The sequence below is a fragment of the Eubalaena glacialis genome, chromosome 1 (genome assembly GCF_028564815.1).
Source record: "Eubalaena glacialis isolate mEubGla1 chromosome 1, mEubGla1.1.hap2.+ XY, whole genome shotgun sequence".
Taxonomy (NCBI): Eukaryota; Metazoa; Chordata; class Mammalia; order Artiodactyla; family Balaenidae; genus Eubalaena; species Eubalaena glacialis.
The window spans coordinates 207365278-207385931 of record NC_083716.1 but is presented as its reverse complement, the minus strand read 5'-3'; the positions used below and the strand labels follow the sequence as shown (position 1 = coordinate 207385931).

Sequence of the window (20654 nt, the reverse complement as noted above, 5' to 3'; positions counted from 1 at the left end):
GCCATAATACCCCTAGTTTTCACTCGATCACAATACTTATAATCTGTACTATAAGTTTCTCCAATTAAAATTTTCTCCAAATCTACTGTGAGCACCTTGAGGGTGGGCTGTGTCTTTTATCTCCCACTACAGTGCTTGCTACACAATAGGTGTTCAAAAAAGTTTTTTGATGCCCCTTCAAAAAAGAAACTTACTGGTCACAACTGAAATTGTATTTTGTTTGCAGTTCCTCTCCTGCCCCGAGTAGAGTCACTCTCCTTTTTAATCTATCCTGCCCATCTGTCAGTCCAAACTTCTTCAAATTACTTCTGTCAAGGTCTTTCCTTCCTAAGAAACTTTGGCCTCCCTATTGTCTACGACAGCAAGTCCAAAACCTGGTTTTCAAAATTCTTAATGTCTGTTTGGTTCTACATGTTCTGCTTTGTTTCCAGTCTCTATTCTCCTTTATTTCTGGTCACTTCAGATATTTTGCCTTCACTTTTCCTACTGAAATCCCACCTGTCCTTTCAAGACCCAGCTCAGTAATCATTTCCTCATTGAAGTCTTCCCTGGCTCTTCAAACACATATTGAACATATAGTTTACCATTTATTTGGGCACTTACACGTCATCTTGATTGGATGTAACCTCTTCCTGGGTGGGCCTTCTCTCCTCCACAAGATGGCTTAAGTTCCTGGGGGGCAGGGATCGTATCATACTCAGTACAGCAATAATGATTCAATTTCAAGAAAGTGAATAATAACACATTATACCAATAAAATGAAAGCTGCCCAAATATGGAATTTGGACTTTAATTTGAAAAACACCAAGAATAAAGAGGAAGATTAGTCACTATCTAAGTTTGTCCTTTGCTGAGAGGTATATAAACTGGGAAGATGGATCACATAGGTATAGGTGTAAATGAGAATAATTTTACTTGTGGTAAGTCATTATTAAAAGGTTCAGCAGGTCATTACTATACATTTCCTCCAGGTCATCATATTTTCTCTAAGGACATTTAGTTATCATCTTGAACATTACACAGTGGGTTCTGTAGAGGACTGCAATGTTACTCTGTAACATCATATATATAGTAAGGTTGGGCATGTGTGTCAAAAGGAAAAAGGTACTCCAAACCTATTATCCCTACAATATTATGTAAGGTGACAACAGAGCCTATGGGAGTAGACCATGCTTTTTCTCAAGCAAAAATCCCCTTGGCATACATGGCTGTCCTGTGGATCCTGCTCCAGGACACTTAACTAATACACTGAATTAATCTAGAGTCAAAAACAATATGTTGCCTTCACAAACTCGTATTTCATTTTAACAAGGCCTTCTAAAAATACAAAGGTCTTGATGAATTGGGCAATTGGGATTGACATGTATACACTGATGTGTATAAAATTGATGACTAATAAGAACCTGCTGTATAAAAAAATAAATAAAATTCAAAAATTAAAAAAAAATACAAAGATCTAACTGAAAAGATTATTTGATGATGTGAAGCACAAATGCAGTATCAGGCCAACAGAGATAGTTGTTTTGGTACCTGGTAACTTTTCAGTAATCTCAAATTGCTTCGTGTATGTTCCTGGCTACTCTATTTAGCCACTGGGTCATTTCCATTTTTATTTTTGAGTTTCTCTTCCTACAATCAGAAACTGAAAACTGTAGTTCAAAGCAAAATGGAAAATACATTAGAATCTCATCTTTACCAGTTCTGTGGCTTTGGGCAAGGTGTTTGACTTCTCTGAGCCCAGTTTTTAAATTTATAAAACGGGAATAATAATATGCATTTTGTAGAATTGCTGTCAGAATTATCAACATGTAAAATAACTAACACCATACCTGGCATACAGTGAGTGTGCAACTATTATTATAATGTTAGTTGATTTATTTTTTTTTTTGATGTATCATACTGAGTAATGAAAGTCATATTAGATGGAACATTTACTATTCTGGTGCAAAATACCTAAAATAACACACTATCAATTTCTGATGACCTCATAAAATCAAAAGATACAATCACTCTTGTCATTAATATGATCTTTAATAAATGGAATAATGCACCATTTTACAGCAAGCCATTTTTAAACCTAAAGAACTTTCTTAAAATCTTCTTCTCCAATGTCTCTGTATCAATACAATCTTTTTATTTAGGTTTATATATATCAAAGCATTTACTTACAGTTATTCATAGAAAACTCTTTAGTGGCTTAATGTCAGCTTTCATAGTGGCATCAATAGATAATACAAAAGAAAAGTGATTTGCTTTATTTCATACTCACACTGATCCATCAAACACAACTTATACAGCATAGCAAGGTCTCAGACGGCTTATACAAAAGCAAAATAACTGAAAGCAATTATTCATAAAATTCATATATGATATTCTATTGGTAATGTAAGAGCAAAACACACCAACAAAAGATACCCGTTAACAAGAAAGAGGGTTCTGAGGAATTGCCAGTATTTTTCAGCCTTTCTTATTCCAGAAAAGCATCCTCAGAAATGAATACTCTGTAGCTTATGTTTCTCCTGTCCATTCAGAAAAAGCATGGCAGCTACACATTTCCATATTTCAGCTACTACAACACCCTAAGAGTTAGTGTATTTTACAATTATCCACTTATCTTCATTTGAAAAATTATCAACAGAAAATTAAGGATGATTCCAGCTTATACAAACACTTATACAATATAATCTCCATGGAAACATGACAAGGCATACAAAAACTGTTTAAATAAATAAATGTGACCAGAAAAAGAAAAGCCACAGAAGCCAAGCAATTCAATATTAAACCAGGACCTATCTTTGAAGTTCTTCTTTTATTAATTCAGTGTTCTTACTGTTAAGCTTCTTTAAAAATATGTTTTCCCTATCACACTTAAGAGGATTGGTAATAAGGTGGAGAGCCTGAGACAAGAGACTGGTTACAAATAACTTCACTGCAAGGATTTTAAGTATACATATACAGCTTACCAATTTGGAGCTTAAACGTGTCTGAAAGAAACATTCTATTTGGATCTGACAATGTGATAAACAGGTTACCATAGATTACCTTCTCAAAACCATCCAAGCTACTACTAAAGCTATAAACTCACTAGTTCACTTTTAGAAGACAGTTTAATAATGTTAAATTACCTCTTGAAAAATTTTATCTCAGAGGAACTTTATCAAGTTCTCCAATTAAAAACACAAAAACAAAATGAAACGGTTTGTCCCATCATGTATAACCATTTAACCAAAGAAGAGAAATCGTTTGAAGACTGTGCTTCAACTCTAAGGCCTAAATATGCTGCAACATGTAGCCAATTAGTTGAGTCATTTCCCTCTATTCAGTAATTATAAAACTGGGCAAGTTTTTATGATTAATGAAAGCTGATATTATATTTATGTAAATGAAGTCAAATCATAACATGAAACATTAAATGAACTGTGTGTGCAACAAATTCAACTGTACCTAACTGCTTGTTTGCTATCAATTGAAGTTTTTCAGTGTGCAAAGGGATGAAAAGGGCCCTGAGTTTTTAAGTAATATTATGTCTACAGAGCGAGTCTAAAACAGGAAGATGGTTCTGAAATCTAAAGGTACAAATAAAATGTAAAAAACCCACATGTTGCCTTTTAAAACATTAAAAACAAAAACAAGCTGCAGTTTAAAATACAGTAATTTGCTTAAAAATTCAATCATAAACTGGACGCCCTAATGATGTGATAAGATTCCTTGTCTCTTACCCAGATTTTAAAATCTGAGTCTCAAATCAAGTTTAAAAAATGAATGTTACAACGTTTAACAGTAACACTATGAACATCACAGTAATAAAGGAATTAGAATTTTCAAGATATAATATTTATTTTAGGCATGATTTTAGTAAACAGCATAAATTCTTCTGAAGTATTTACTTTTCAAATGTTATCAGCCATGAGATAAAATCCTAAATTTTTCCTTATATGCACAAATACTCAATTTTAACCAGTCACTTAAAAGTTAAATGAAAGTTGTTAGAGTCCAGTCTATGTTGCAAAACTATGATGAGTATTTCAAAAGTGGTCTGCAAAAATGTTCGTAGATAATACCTGATTATTGTAGGGTTTGCTTTTGAAAGTTAATATTGCATTTTGTGTTTAATATTTGATACAAAGAAATATGTAAAATGTTGTGGCTCAATCATAATGAATGCTAAGCATGCTGCAATATAGGTTAAAAAAGAATAGCAAAATGATACACAATTCTGTATGCATGGCTTTTTACTTATAAACTAATGAGAGTATAAAATCATAAAACTCCACAATAGAAAATGTTAGATAATATAAACTTAAGTGCTGATTTGCTGACAATCTGATGGTTGGATCCACTGTCAAATGGTAACATCTTAATTCTCAATTCTATCCTATTTAACTATTACTTAACTGGAGTAATGAATTTGAACATAACAAAATATAATTTTAGGTGTTCTTAAATATAAGTAGGTATTAAAATAAAACTGAGGAGAAAATACTAAAGGAACCAAAGCAATTCTGTCTGAAGAACTGAGACTTAGGTGTTGAGAAGCCTGAAGTATACTGAAGAGTAACAGTGTTGGAGAGGATGACCAACTGCTCTCTTTTCTTTACTATTGGATAAGAGAAACGGATATAAAATGAATCAGGAGGGAAGCAGAATAGATATGAAGAAAACTTTCCTGACACAGAAGATTGCAAGTCAGATAACCAAGGGACAGAGTAAGTGAAGACAGAAACTAAGAGGTGAATGAAGGAAAGTAATGGGGAGGTGCATCAGAGTGCCCTGGGATTTTTTCTTTTCTTGTATGTTAATCTGGGAACCTGCAGAAAATCCTTCTTTTGATAATATTTGTGTAAACTAGTTTAAACAGTGATTTGCCAGATTTACTTAATCAAGGATTATATTTAGGCATGGATCACGCAAGGTAGTTTTGGCTAAAGTTTACATAGTTCAGAATCTAAAAGTTAAAATGCACTCTTATTTGAAGAGCAAACTGACAGTAAAAGGTATGAATATTTAGAAACTTCCTAGCCTGAAAAAGACTCCTGGGGTGTCTGTGGGAGTGTTATACAATTTCTAGGATAATTGGTCTAGATAATCAACTAACATGTGTGTCTAGATTTTAAGTTTAAGAAGTTAGCTTGGAAGATAGAGTAATATATAAAGCAATCTGTGAATAGTTATGTAATAACCTGCATATAACTTGTAGTAAGTTTAACATAAATATATAAAAGGTTGTATAGAAATAGAATGTAATCTCACATTCTAGGAACTAATTACCTCCAATGAAATATTCATTTTTATAAGTAAGAAAAAAAAACCCAAAAAGTTTGTTGAAATTTTTTTCCGTTTTAAATGACTTTGAAGAGAGAGGTTTATAGAGAATGGAAAATTCAGTAAATAGCTGCAGCCTATCAGGTGTTTCATTTGGCTTTAGAAGCCAAATTAGAAAATATTTTAAATAAAAATACTTGCCGAATTTTATGATAACTCCCACTGAAACGCATACTTACTTGAGTGTTCCTACCTTTCTTTATTTTCACATTCAGAACCAACACACATTTTCCGGAACAAGTGGATACCTGAAAGGAAGCTACACAAATTGCTTTATAAAAAGGACATTATCCTTCCTACATCCTCTTCAATTAGTTCTCTGGATTAGTAAAATTTTCTAAAGTCACTTTTAAAAGCAGAAATTTTCAAAATGAAGTGAAAGGATTGATGAAACAAAGTGAACATTAAATTAATTCCGCAAAATCAAATATGGAATCAATTTAGGAAAAGGTCTCTGTTCCCATAAGCCTTCGCTTTTCCCTTAAAATTTACTTTACCTTTAGTTCTGCAATATAAGACTGTCAGGAGTGAAGAGAAATGAAATGATTTTAAGATTCATGATGGCAGATGTGGGATTGAATTTTGTCTTGAATTAGTAATTTTTTTCAAGCAACAATCACCACAGACATGTCTGTACATCTCCTTTTGTTTGCCTAATTTCTAAAGTCATTAAGGTATCTGATTTGGCTTATATACAAGCCACAATTGTGCTGGGGTATAATGACTAAATTTCTTACAAAATGTCAGTTCATTATGCATACTGTCATACAGTGTATAGGCAGTGTGGTGTCGATGAAAGAGATGTGAAGAGAGCAAGCCTAGGTTAAAAATCACAGATTTGTCAAATACTAGATGTGGACCTCGGGCAAATTACTTAGCTTCTCTTAGCTTCAGTTTCCCCATCTGTAAAATGGGAATATTAACTATAATCCTCATACGGTTGCTATGAGGAGTAAAAGAGATAATGTGTATATATATATCCCAGCATTCAGTATATAATAAATGGCCAATTAGTATTAGTATCTACTCCTTTGCCTTCCAATAACTTTTTACACCAATATTTTTTTCCAATTATGGATTTAAAAAGAGGGAACGTTTTAGGAATTATAATTAAATCATTTTGTCTAAACTCAATTCAAATCAAGTTCTTTCAATGACATTTCTTGTATACAATTAGGATAGTTAAGGGAATTAATATTAGACTTTGATTACCTATTATGATGCTTTTAGGGTTATAATACTTTTAAGGTTGAATTTTAGTATTTTTCATTAAATGAATAGCCTTTAATTCAAAGGGACCCAAATGCTTTTCTACATGCAAAATTTTGTGATGGAAGTTAAATATTAGATTTAAGATACATTATTATTACATGAATAAAGTTTGCAAATGAGTATTTTAAGTAATCTTGCTTGCTTGTATACAGCAGATTCTAAAAGTAAATAAGTCTGATGTACAATTTAATTTAAAATTTATTAAAATGATCTACACTATTTCTCCTACTTTTCCAAGAGTCTACTAATAAAAACATGGGGAAAGGAAATTGTTTTAAACATGCTCGCATAAAAATGGGAAACTATAAGGAGTTCTTTTAATTTGGTATACCAATTTTTGAAAGCATTTTACTATTAAACATCAAAAAATGCTGAAAACCTTACAATCAACTGGCCAAAACACAGTGTAGTAGAATGTAAGACAACTCTTCTGTCAGGAAAAATCAGTTAGACCTCAAATGGTCATTTACCTTCGATGCTTCCAATTGGAGAAGGAATATAATTTATTTGGACTCAAAGATGTTCTAGAAATACTTAAAAGTAATATCCTGGAATGCAGTTGAAAGCCATTGAAAATCAAGAGAACCAAGTGAAAATTCACTGGAAAAAATATTAATAATTCATTACATAGATAAAAAAATAAGAAAATGAAAAATTTTTATGCTAGATGACTGAAAAATATGTTAAGGATCTGAATCAAGAGAAGGGCCAATAAAATACAAAGGGTGGAAATCCTGGGCACTAGCAAAATAATGTTAATTCTAAGAATTCAAAACCATGTTCAGCAATCTAGCTGAACATCTCACTTCATAATATCACAGTAGATGGCAAACAAAAGAAGGCTTATATACACAAGTAAGTCATAAATATTTTGGATAGCAAATTGGGAAATTTAGGCTGTCTTTAGCTAAATGATGTGGATAGAGGAATATGAGTGAGAAAATTTTGTTCAGGAGATAAAAACCTCAATCAGGAATTTGGGATTTGTGTTTTCCTCTCAGCTTTTTTATCTCCCAGAGAAATCTTAGAACTTAATTAAAGTCTATTAAGTACTCTGAGAATCTGGAAAAAAAAAGTGAGATCTTCATTGTTTGCAAATTGATAGAAAACAATTTGTGCTCATAAAAAAAGTCCCTTATTTGACATAAAGTGCTTTATTTAAAAAAACATGCAGAGATTGTTTTAGAGACGATTATCAGTAATGAAAGAAGCAAAGGAAGCTTTAAAAGAACAACATGATTTGAATATACATAATGTTATCACTAAAAGGTACATTCTAATATAATGTAAATAATAAATGCTCACATATCAAAGATGATATGAAAAACTGGCAAATGGAAAAATGATGAAAATAGGATTAGTGAAGAAACAGTTTTGAAAAGAGAGAGGTTAAGTCTCAGGCTGCTCAAAAATGATAGGTTTGGCAGCAATCCTTCCTTCCACAGGGGTTTGGCATGCCAGTTGAATGATTTTTCCACACAGTGTTTTAGGTCATGGGAAGAGGAATCATTTTCAGATAAAGTTACCAGGCTTTGCTTGGGAAAAGAAAAAAAAAGATACTACAGGTTCAAAACTATGAATTACTTTTGAAGTTATTTTAAACAGGATGTAATTTTATTTGAGTCAAACATGGCCTATTCAGAGAATGAAGGCTATAATACTATACTGTGTTAACCATCTATCTACTTAAAAATTCCATATAAGTATAGCTCTATAAGTTTTCTGATAAAAATGTGCTACTTAAATAAATGAATATGGAACATGAACATACATATAAAAAAATAAAATAAAATGGAAAACAGCTAATATTTGACTTGCTCATTGTTCTATGCTCTTATGAACTTCCAAAACCAGAACCAAATATGTTCATTAAAATGCCTGGAAGGAAATGTTTAGGATTTGGAAGGATAAAAGAAATGGCATTTCAAATTAGGTTTTGGTAGTTCCTTCTTTAGAGCCCTTTGAGACAATGTTTTTGCATTCTCCATAAGGAGAGAGAAAGCAAGAAATCAGGTAGCTGCTTTCTCTTGTGCAAAAATTCACTGTCAAAGAACTGACCTGCTAAAAGTATGGAGGATGGGGGAGGAAAATGTTCATATCATGGAAGAATGCGTATTCTGTTAGGAAGAGAACTTATGAGAAAGCTTATTTGTGGCCTACAGACTATTGCACATTCAAACAAAACACAAGAGAAAAGAAAGTCCAACAGATAATGTGTTCAGGAACATATCAACATATAAACTAGCTTGTGCCCAGAAATAAAACATGGATACCAGACACCACTGCAGTCAAACCTGTCTTAATTTGTTTCTGATTTAATGACCTTTAGAAACTGGTCCAAACTGATTATCAGCAATACATTGTTTTTGCTTTTTTTTCTTAAAAAAATATTTTGAGACCACTTTTGATACACACACATATAATTCTGTGGTCATAACAGACAAATATAACTTTAGCGAGACTAAACAAAAGTGCAAAACTTAAAAAAAAAAATTAAAAAATATGGAAGCATAAGCTAAATTTTTCTGCATAGCTGAAATCTATTTAAAGCAAGTCCTTGTTGCAGGGGTGGGAGGGGGTACTGACAGGAGAATAAAGCAGTTTTTTTTTAATGTCTTCTGCATGTTTAAATGATGCAAAAAATAATTTCACTCCATAGGCTTGGAAACATTTCACAGACAGTTCATTCCTATATCTTTTGACACCATGGTTGTGGCAGTGCCTCCTTCTGCAAGGTAAACAGTGGTGCTGGATTTGGAATGAACTGCCCTGTCTTTGCCATTGTTGTTGACCTCACAGTCCAGTGGTTCAGTGGAGATGACCCAGGTGGACGGGCGCCACCGTTTAAGAGAATAAGGAGTTTTCACACGTTTCTTGATCTTTTCACCAGATCCTGACTTGCCATCTTGTGTTGACTCACCTACTGAAAATAAAAGTGCAGAAAAATGAACTATATATAAAGAAACTATTAAAAAGTAAAAAGTTAGGGTTGTAACTGGAAAAGAGATCAGACTAATGTCTACAGGAGGAGCTAATGGACATTTCTTGAAATTTATGATGCCAAGCAATATTTTTCTAGACAAAACTTAAACAACTTATTTTTGAGACTCTGTAAGCCTAACGTTTTTATAACTGGTTGAATTATTCCATAGGGCAAGGAAGAAAATATAGAAAAACCACAAAAAGCAAAAACAGAGGAGAAAATTCCAAGTTCTCAATTGTATTCTCAAATCCTTTGGTTATTGGTAGCAAGTCTAACTTGGCAAAATGCATTTAATCATTCTACTTCATGCTCAAAGTAGGCACCTGGAATATAATACTTTTCAGAAGAATGACATAAACACTACAGTACAAATTTTCTAGTAATTTCCCCGTCTCAAACCTGACAAGACATTTTACTGATATGGAACCTTGCCATAAGGTATGTCTACCTTTCTATAATACAAGTCACTCAAGCAAGGGGCTAGATTCTACTGATTTTGGACAGCTGAATCCCTTTAGCCCATTTCGTAGTCCTTGACAACAGCCATAAAACATGACTTAGTTTCTTCTGTTTTTTTTAAATAAGTGCTATCGGTCTAAAAGAGAAATCATTTTGTACAATGATGACTGTTAAAGATTTTGGTGAGCTCTCCTGTCTTGTGTTATAATCCCTCTAGGACCATAAACCAAGTATCAAGTTATTTGTTTAAGTTGCTAGAGGTCCCATAGCACAATGCTACAGGCGTGTGGGAGACTCAACACACAACTCCTGAAAAAACTGACATTAAAAACCAAGAACAATTTTATAGTTTCTTTATAGTGACTCTTCTGAATCTTCTCTGGACTTTTAAGATTTATTAAGATTAGTCAGATAAAATCTAAATGTGTATACAATAGATATAATATGCTCAACAAACTGTTTCAAAAGTTATACTGGTATCATTTTACTTGGATCTTTTAAACTGGTGAGTACTTTATCTCAACTATTCACAAAAAGTATGTGAGTTGCATTATAAACCAGCAGCTACATAAGGCACATATTAAATTGGTAATTATTCTGATTATTTATTGTGACACTGACTTTTTAATTATCAACAAAAAAATTACTTTTTTCTTTACAATAGTCTAATTACTTTTGAAGTCTAATCAAATGTGGTAAAAGTAAATACTGCTGTTGAAACACAATCTGTTTCTATCTAAGTAGTTACTTAAATGGTCCCAAAAGACAAGCAGGAGAGATTATACAATCCCTCCACTTACACTGCAAACTGCTGTCATCAAGGACATTTGTGGCTGAAAGATCCAGAGAATTAGGCCTCTGTGCTCTTCTGGGCTTTGACGGTCCAGGGTCTGCTATTGTGCTTGGAACACCCTGTGTAAGAACATCTTGCTCTGAACATGGATTGCTGTTGTTGTTATTGGAATTAGTTCGGCCGCCTTCCAGTGGCCGTTCCCTCCTGTCCACAAGACGATCCAGAACACCTTCATCGTGGCCAGCCTGTTGCTCTCGTCTCAGTAAAGGTTCATGCTCATCAGGACTGGAATTAATATTCAGCCGGGTGTCCTCACCGATGAACTGATTCTGCAGCATTTCCTGGGCTCTATGTGCCACTGTGTTGGCTGTCTGGCCAGATGGTACTACCCCATTGGCATACTGGGTAGTGGCAGCATGGGAGTTAACGTTGTGGTTTCTACCTGCCACACCATTCATGGTGACCGTCACCACATGAGGTTCTGCAGCATTGATTGTATTCATCTTGGCAACTCCAGTTTCTACTTGTTTCAAGTTTGATTTGTGCTTGCTGCCAAATTTCAGCCGGGGCTCCTTTGTTGAATTTTTGGTGTTTAAAGGCAAACTAGTAGGTCTCTTAGGAAGGTTCTGTTGCTTGGGGAGAGGATAGATCTGAGCAGGTGGGACATCAGGAATTAAACATGCTTGGCCATTTGCAGCCTGTGTGAAGTCCTGCTGCCCAGTCACTTCCACTGCAAGCTTTATGAGGGGGTAAAGCAAGCTAGAACTGGTACTGCTCAGGGGGTCTGGCCCACTGAACTGTTTAAGAGAATGCTCCATGAGATTCTCATCAGAACTTTCCTTGAGGTTTTTATCAACTTCTTTTGGATCCAGCTTGTTGGTCTCCAAGTCTTCTTCTGTCAGTTGTAAGCAGACAGGGGTTGGCCCGATTGTCTGTGAAACATTTGTAGCATGCAGATTTGTTTCATCTGGGTATGGCATCTCAGATATAGTGGTCATGCCGGTGCTTGGAGTGAGGCCAGTGGTGTTTGTGGTTGTAGTGTTGGTAGACAGGCTGGTGACGCTTGTTTCAGGGCTGGGGATTCGAGCTTGTGCTTGCTGCCGTTCATAGTTAATCGAGTTTCGGTTCTTTTCCCCTATAGTCAAAGGAGTGCTGGACATCGAATGCTCAGAGGAAATATTCTTCACAATGCTGTCAGTGTGATGGATAGAGTCTTCAATGTATGAGGAAGAAGAATAATCTGGATAAGGGCCAATCTTTGGCACACGCCTATTGTGTGACAGGTTGCTTAAAGAAAGAAAAAAAGTGCCACATTGAGAATACATTTATGACAAACTGACTCTCCAAGTTTAACACCTCTGATTTTAAAGTATGAATTGCTTTTTATTTTATTTCTAACCCACAATATTCTAGAGATTATTTAAGAAAAAAAATTCTAATCAAATATTAATCAAGTATCAACTAATAACCTGCTAAAGGCTAGTTTTATACTATTTAACCCTACCAAAAAAACCTATGTGGATCTTGATATGATTTTTATAGATGTTCATTATTTTGGTTTATAAGAGTTATTATTTTTAAAGATCTCCCCTATAGTTTTGTAATATTAGCAAATATATCTTTATAAATTGTATATTTGCACGAGACATGAAGTTCCATGAGAGGAAGAACCAAGGCATGTGTCTTTTGCATTTCCACAATTCTAGATACACAGTGGCTACTCAACAAATATGTTACCAATTAAGTTCCAAATAGTAAAAAGAACACAAGCTTTTAGGTTGTTCCAAAGTGCTCCATTAAATGGCATAGTCTAGCAAAGAAACATATCTTCCTAGGTAGACTGAACCATATCAATGAAGGTCTTAGATATGGGTCTTAGAGCCTAGAGTACAAGGCAGAATGTGACACTCAGATTAAAAAAAAAAAAAAAAAAAATCAAAGATTCAGGGACTTCCCTGGTGGCGCAGTGGTTAAGAATCCGCCTGCCAATGCAGGGGACACGGGTTTGAGCCCTGGTCCAGGAAGATCCCACACGCTGCAGAGCAACTAAGCCTGTGCGTCACAACTACTGAAGCCTGCGCACCTAGAGCCCATGCTCCGCAACAAGAGAAGCCACTGCAATGAGAAGCCCACGCACCGCAAAGAAGAGTAGCCCCTGCTGGCCGCAACTAGAGAAAGCCAGCGCGCAGCAACGAAGACCCAATGCAGCCAAAAATAAATAAGTAAATTAATTAATTAATTAATTAATTAATTAAAAAATCAAAGATTCAGAACTGCTCTCCAGTTACCAAGCGTTTTTCACTGTCACTGTCACACCTTGAGAGTGATGGTTCTTGAGCATCACACTATAATATATTTGTGTTTTAAAAATAAAAGCCAGGCCAAGATATGGAAGCAACCCAAGTGCCTATTGATAGGTGAACAGATATACTATATGACTTCACTTTTACACTGAATCTAAAAAACTAAACAAATGAACAAACAAAACTAAACAGAAACAGAGGTACCGATACAGAGAAGAAACGGTAGTCGTCAGAGAAGAGGGGGTTGGAGGGAGGAAAGAAATAGGTGAGGGAGATGAAGAGGTATAAAATTCTAGTTGCAGAATAGATGAGTCATGGGTATGAAATGCACACTGTGGGGGAATATAGTAAATAACTATGTAATAACTTTGCATGGTGATATACTGTAACTGGATGTATCTTGGTGATCATTTTGAAATGTACAGAAATACCAAATCACTATGTTGTGTAACAGGAACTAACATAGTGTTGTAGGTTGATTATATTTCAAAAACAAACTCATAGAAAAAGAGATCAGACTTGTGGTTATTAGAGGCAGAGGGTGGGGGTAAGAGGAACTGGATGAAGGCAGTCAAAAGGTCCAAACTTCCAGTTATAAGATAAATAAGTACTAGGGATGTAATGTACATGATAAATATAATTAGCACTGCTGTATGTTATGTATGAAAGTTGTTAAGAGAGTAAATCCAAAGAGACCTCATCACAAGAGGAAAAAATTGTTTTTTCCCTATTTCCTTAATTTTGTATTTATATGAGATGATGAATATTCATTAAACTTATTGTGATAATCATTTAATGATGTATGTAAGTCAAATCATTATGCTATATATGTTAAACTTATACGGTGCTATATATCAATTATACCCCAATAAACTAGAAGAAAAAATAAAATGAAATAAAATAAAATAAAATAAAAATGAGGGAGAGTTCTAACTAAAACAATCAAGTATAAACATTGGGAACATTAATAGATACAAGTGTTATAGCAGAAAAGCAGCAACTAAAGGAGAAGAAGTGCTATGAAGAAAGACTGATGAAGTTATTATGAGGGGAATGACAGGAAGGGGAGGAAGAAAAAAGCTTTTGTACTGCACAAGAAAAGGAAGTTAAGGAGGGATGTAGGGTAAGATTCAATACAATGAAATCTAGAGTGGAATGAGTGTGGGATGAACTATGATTTGGAGGAAACTATTTAGAAGACATGAAAAGAAGCATGTAAAGGGTAGAGCTGAATAACACAGGAGGCAAAAATGGCCAAAGAAAGGAGGAGCATCAAAGTTTCTTCTTACCAGTCAAGAAAAGTTAAAAAACACTTAAAGTAAAAGTGGCTGACTCTTAAGAGAGATGCAAATAGCATACTAAAGCACATAGAAAATACAGAGATAAAGGGAGATGGAAGAGGAAGACTATCTTCAGGTGTGTGTAAAATGAGAAAATTTATATTTAGAATTGCTAGTCTCTACCTTCCTTGACTTCCTGATATAATGGGAATAAAGGTTTATATGCTGAAGGTAATTCAGTCTAAATGTAAGTAGTGTAAACCCAATTTTGGGCCTATAGTTCATAACACAAATCATTCTCAGAAATTAGAACAATAGAAAATAGCAAAGAAAATGATTCAAGAATCGAGTTGTTTTTATCTCAATTTTCTCTGGTTACTCTTTCCTGGATGCCCTTCTGAAAACTTCTAACATAACATTTTAGATAAAATGACAAATTTGTGGGAAGACTTTATCCCCTAAACATGGAACAAAGAAACACAGATTACACAGTCTGAAAGTTCCAAGTTTCAGGAATTTTTTTTTAAGCGCTTTTATTTAGAACCAAAAATCATATTTCTAATAAAGAAATGTCTCATGAAATAATGCTCATGATAGGATAAAAAGACCTTACAAATTGCTTTCTTGTAAATGTAGTAGCATTCTATAAAGAAAGAACATTGGATAGGAAGGCTGGAAACTTTAGTTTCCAGTGAAGCAGTGGTTAGATACATAGGCAAGTTCATAGTTCTATTTCCTTTAAACAAACAAACAAAATGCAGGGGAAAGAGAAATAATACCAACAAAGTATAATCAAGACAATATAGTATGTAGAAGTGCTTATAAACTTTTGGAACTATGAAAATGTTTTTCCTTCATTACTGTAGGGAACTTGGAGCATTAACAGAGAAAGACTAATCTTTTACTATATCGTTAGATATACAAAAATACAGATTTCATCTTGCACTTATACCATACAAAAACTTTGGTAAAAGAACAGGAATACTGAAAGAAAAATTATGACATTAGATTGTATAAGTTAATCACTGCACTTTTAGTCTGGTTTAATAGTATTTATTTCCTGTTCTCTGTTTGGTATCAGTTTTAAATACTGACAGAGGGATTCCAAACCTTCAGGGTCTTACCGCTCATTCTGCATAGCAGTAGACATTGGATTGACTGTTGGGCTCACAGATTTGTTTCTTTCCCATATCATCATAAGTTCAGCCATCCTCTCCTCAGCACACTGTGCGGTAAGCCGAGCCTCTGCATCCTGGTCCCAACAGTCTTCGATTGTCTCCTTGAGTGACCTCACTGCCTGTAATAAAGTACATGGTCAAACAGTGTACCTTATCAAAAAATACTGAGTTTTTTAGCGACATGAAGTGAAAGAAAAATCAGTTTTATTTAAGCAATATTTTATATAACTATAATAAAATATCTTAGACTTCAGACATTTGTAAAGGGGCATATTTCTCCAAAGGTGAGGAGCAAGTATGTAAGCAAACTTTAACTGAACTCATTGAAGAATTATCCACAATAGTAAGCAGCTGTAGTAAGTTACATGTTTCTTCAAGGCCACACATTTATGTCATTGTTGATCCACAGCACTGTTATTTCAATCAATAGCCACTAATTCCACTTCAAAAATGAGTTCTGAGTTTTATGAAATTTTGGCACTAGTCTGTCTTCAATCTCTAGGTGAACTTTTTCTCCTTTTCTCCTAGTAAGAGTGCTTCATTCAAACCGTAAATATTAAAGGCCTGGCATTTTCTTCGTATTTAAAAACTAGTTTCATTAGTAGTATCAAAAGCAGTCCCATTCTGTAGCATTCATATATATAAGCAATGAACAACAGTGTCCCATTTGGGGAAAGTTGGTATAAACTCCCTTTTAAAAAACAGATTTTACGGACTTCCCTGGTGGTCCAGTGGTAAAGAATCCACCTTCCAATACAGGGGACTCGGGTTCGATCCCTGGTCAGGGAACTAAGATCCCATATGGCGCAGGGCAACTGCATGCCAGAACTAAAGATGCCTCATGCCACAACTGAGAAAGATCCCACATGCTGCAACTAAAGATCCCGCACGCCACATGACTGAGTGTCATGCAATCCCATAAGCCCGCCTGCCACAGCTACTGAGCTCGCACCCCTCAATGAGAGAGCCCAAGTGCCACAAACTACAGAGCCCATGTGCCCTGGAGCCTGTGTGCCACAACTAGAGAGAGAAAACCCACACGTCACAACTAGAGAGAAGCCCGCACACCACAACTAAGACCCCGTATGCTGCAACTAAGACACGACGCAGCCAAAAAAACCAGATTTTATGTACTTAAAGATACCTTTTAAAATATATATTATCACTTTATTAACACCGCACTCATGGTCAACAGCACTATACCTCATGCCCTAATGAAGCTCATCTAGCACATGTTCTTCCTTCTTCATAAGGAATATCACAGCCTTCTTGTGCGTAGAACACTAGACAGTAGTTCAGCATTACAATTAAGGGCCATTTTAAACTGTGAAATCACCAACAAAATGCACAAAAATGTGAAAAATAAGGTACTAAATACATAGCAAAAAGGAGACTTGTTTACAGTACAAGAGATGAAGCAAGAAGGCCTTGTTAGACCTTCAGCTGGGAACATTACATCTGAACTCAAGTTTTTCACTGCTCTACACATATCCACAAATGACTGGGACAGTGTTCTGAGTGTTGATTTTAGGACTACAAATACACTTTAGCAAGTAGTTGAATTCCAAATATGAAATTCATGAATAATGAGGAAAGACTGTATATAATGGATTTAAAACGGACTTGGATTTGAAGATAATAAAAGAAACTCAAGAATCAATTATAACTAACTTTTTGTGACAAATATACCTCTAAAAACTAGTTATACATTTACCTTAGTGGATTTTAATATTGGTTTGAAAAAATGAACTGGTCCCAAGTTATGAAAAGAGGAATTTTTCTTTTTATTTTGAAATAATTTCAAACTTACTTTTCTTGTCCTTCATGATCTTGACATTTTTGAAGATCATAGGCCAGTTACTTTTTAAAATGTTCCTCAACTTATCTGATGTTTCCTCATGATCAGATTCAAAGTTTGCATCTTTGGCAGAAAATCACAGAAGAGATGCTGTGTTCTTTTCATTGAATCCTATCATGTGGTACACATTTTTGATTTGTCCCATTACTAGAGAAGTTAAGCTTGATCACATGACTGAGTTGGTGTCTGCCAGGTTTCTTCACTGTAAAGTTCCATTTTCCCTTTAATAATCAATCACCGTTTGGGCGGGAAGTACTCAAAGCCCTGTAAATATCCTGTTCTGCATTCAACTTTTCACCCACTAGTTTTAGCATCTCTTGATGTTTCTTGGCTGAATCAATTATTTCTATGATGCTTGCCAGTAAGAAGACACTTAAAAAAATGATAGTAGATCCATAATAGGAATATAGACAAAGTGCACATAGACAAGAAATGCAAATACCTTAAAAATATGCTAAAATGCTCAACCTTATTCACCATGTTGAGGTAGTACATACAATGTAGTAGTTAAGAATATTAGTTCCAGCTTTGTAGTGTCAGTACCAGCTCAATTAAGATCCTGGCTTCAAATTGTGGCTCTATTATTTACTAGTTACAAATCAAAACAAGATCCATTTTTACCTACCACATTAACAACGATAAATAAAATTTTGTAACACAAAGTGTTAGTGATGGAAAAACAGGCTCCCAATATATATTATTATTGGGCGTGCCATCAGTTTGGAGGGTAATCTGGCAATAACAAATTTCAAATGTATTTGCCCTTTGATCCAGCAATACTACTTCCAGGAATTTATTCCTCAACTACACTTTTACATTTGCAGAAAAATGCATGTATAGGATGTTCACTGCAGTTGTCATTTATAACTGCAAAAGCTGGAAACTACCTACATGTCCTCTAACAGCAATCTGCTAAAAATTTATGGTATAATGGATACTATGCAGCATTAAAAGAATGAGGAAGATGTATATGTTCCCAATTGCTAAGTAAAATGGTTAAATGGGTATAGTAATTCCCATTAGTATGTTAGAAAAGGATATAAAAACATATAGTCTTATAATATACAGACATTTCTGGAAGTGTACAGAAGGAACTTAACAGTGGTTGCTTCTCCAGAGGGGTTTTTGGATGTCTGAGGTGAGTGTAAGAGTTTTCACTGCAGATTTTTTGTATTGCTAAAAATAACTTTTAAAAATATATTTATTTATTTATTTGACCGCGCCTGGTCTTAGTTGCAGCACACGGGATGGGATCTTTGTTGCCTCGTTCGGGATCTTTGTTGTGGCGTGCGGGATCTTTAGTTGCAGCATGTGGGATCTTTTTCAGTTGTGGCATGAGGCATCTTTAGTTCTGGCATGCAGGCTCTTAGTTGCAGCATGTGGGATCTAGTTTCCTGACCAGGGATTGAACCTGGGGCCCCTGCACTGGGAGCGCAGAGTCTTAACTGCTGGGCCACCAGGGAAGTCCCTAAAAATAACGCTTTTTGTTTGAACTCTTTGAATTTTTACCACATGCATGAAAAACATTTAATTAAATGACTTTTTTTAAGTGGGTAATGTATGTATTGATAATATGTCACTAAATTCAAAAGGTCAAAACGGGAATACAATCTCCCTCCCATCCCTATCCACCAACCACCCATTTTCCCTCTCTACAGGCAACAAATATCACCCATTTCTTGAGTATTCTTCCAGAGAAACTCTGTTTTTTTTTCAAGCACATATACGTCACATACCCCCACATACAAATTTATAGCTTCATCCATGTTCTTAATTATTAAACATAAAGTGCAACACTGAAGCATACACAATGAAATCTTTCTAAAGCAAAGATCTGGACACCTTTACACACAAAACTAAAAGTGACCCTTTTCTTTTCAAAAATAAAGCACTAACTATTTTACAGAGTCCCATTCACCAACTGCTTGCTGGCCCAGAAAAGCTCATAAACACCAATATCCAAGTAGTTAGAAATTATACACTGAGTTTTCTATATCTTGAGGAAACAGAGACATTGAATGTGGATAAAATTTGTTATTTTTCATTATATAGTTGGGAAATAATTTGATAAAATTCTTTTTAAAAAATGAGACCAAAAAAAGACAGTCATCAAGGCATTGTATTGGATGATGAATAAAATCAGGTAAACAGAAGCACTGCTCCCTACGTCTAAGAAGTTTCCATTTTAAAGACAGAATCATTGTTGATGAATAATAATAGTAAATAATTGATGAGTTCTAACTTTGTACTAGATTGTTTTAACTCATTTAATTCTTATATGAAGTAAATACTATTATCATCTCCATTTTTCAGATGCAAGAAAAGAGGCCCAGAGGAGAAGTTAGGACACATGGCAAAGTTAAGATCAAAGTCCAGGCAGCATAGCTCCACAATTTATACATTATCCTATGCTGACTGACTCTAAGCTATGCTGGTACAGGAAAGTTCCCAGTGGATAAATGGGTTGGTTCTGCTACAAAATTTGCAAGTTGATTTTTTTGAAGAAAATCTATTACAAGTTCCAAACAACGTTAAAATAATAGTTGGTAAGTCATTAACACAAGTAAAGACTTAGAAGTTACTAATAAGAAATTGGGAAAAGGAAAAATTAGAAAAATAACTGAGAATTCAAAGAGGGTGACTATAAGGAGGACTTTGAGGGTCTAAAAAACAATAATTTGGTTGGAGAAAACGTCCAGAAATAGAGTAAAGCAATGCTGAATACCCCAGAATAAGGGGAAAAGTCGTTAAGAGAAGATTAATGAAATAAACAGTATTAAACAGGAGGATTAAGTCACCAATGGGAAGTCAGGTCTTCAAACAAATACAGAGAACGGACTTGACATTTAGATGAAATTTAGATGAAACGGATAAATTCCTTCCAAGACACAAACTGCCATCAACTACACTCCAATAAAAAGTTAAAAGAAAAAAATACAGACAAATTGCCAAAGCTCACTCAAGAAGGGATAGATGACCTGAATATTTCCTGTATCTATTAAGGAAGGTAAATTTGTATTTTTAAAACTTTCCCACCAAGAAAATACCAGGCCTGGATGGCTTTCTGAATGAACTCTACCAAACATTTAAGAAAAAATTAATGCCAAGTCTACACAGGTCTGCCAGAAAATCAAACAGGTGAGGATATTACCTAGTTCACTCTATGAGGACCTCAGTCAAAATGGCAGAGGAAGGAACTTTGCGGG

General features: G+C 34.6%; 1 protein-coding gene across 1 annotated transcript in view; it reads right to left on the bottom strand.

Annotated features, from left to right (window-relative positions):
* Positions 1-8414: 8414 nt before the first annotated feature.
* The window catches only part of BMPR2 (bone morphogenetic protein receptor type 2), a 188245-nt gene continuing 176005 nt past the window's right edge, over positions 8415-20654 (bottom strand). The window contains exons 11-13 of the mRNA XM_061186550.1: positions 15537-15709; positions 10837-12116; positions 8415-9517 (exon numbers count right to left, since the gene is read on the bottom strand). Of these exons, the coding sequence (XP_061042533.1) occupies positions 9267-9517; positions 10837-12116; positions 15537-15709 (1704 nt within the window). The 3' untranslated portion in view covers positions 8415-9266. The remainder of the gene's footprint in view (positions 9518-10836; positions 12117-15536; positions 15710-20654) is intronic.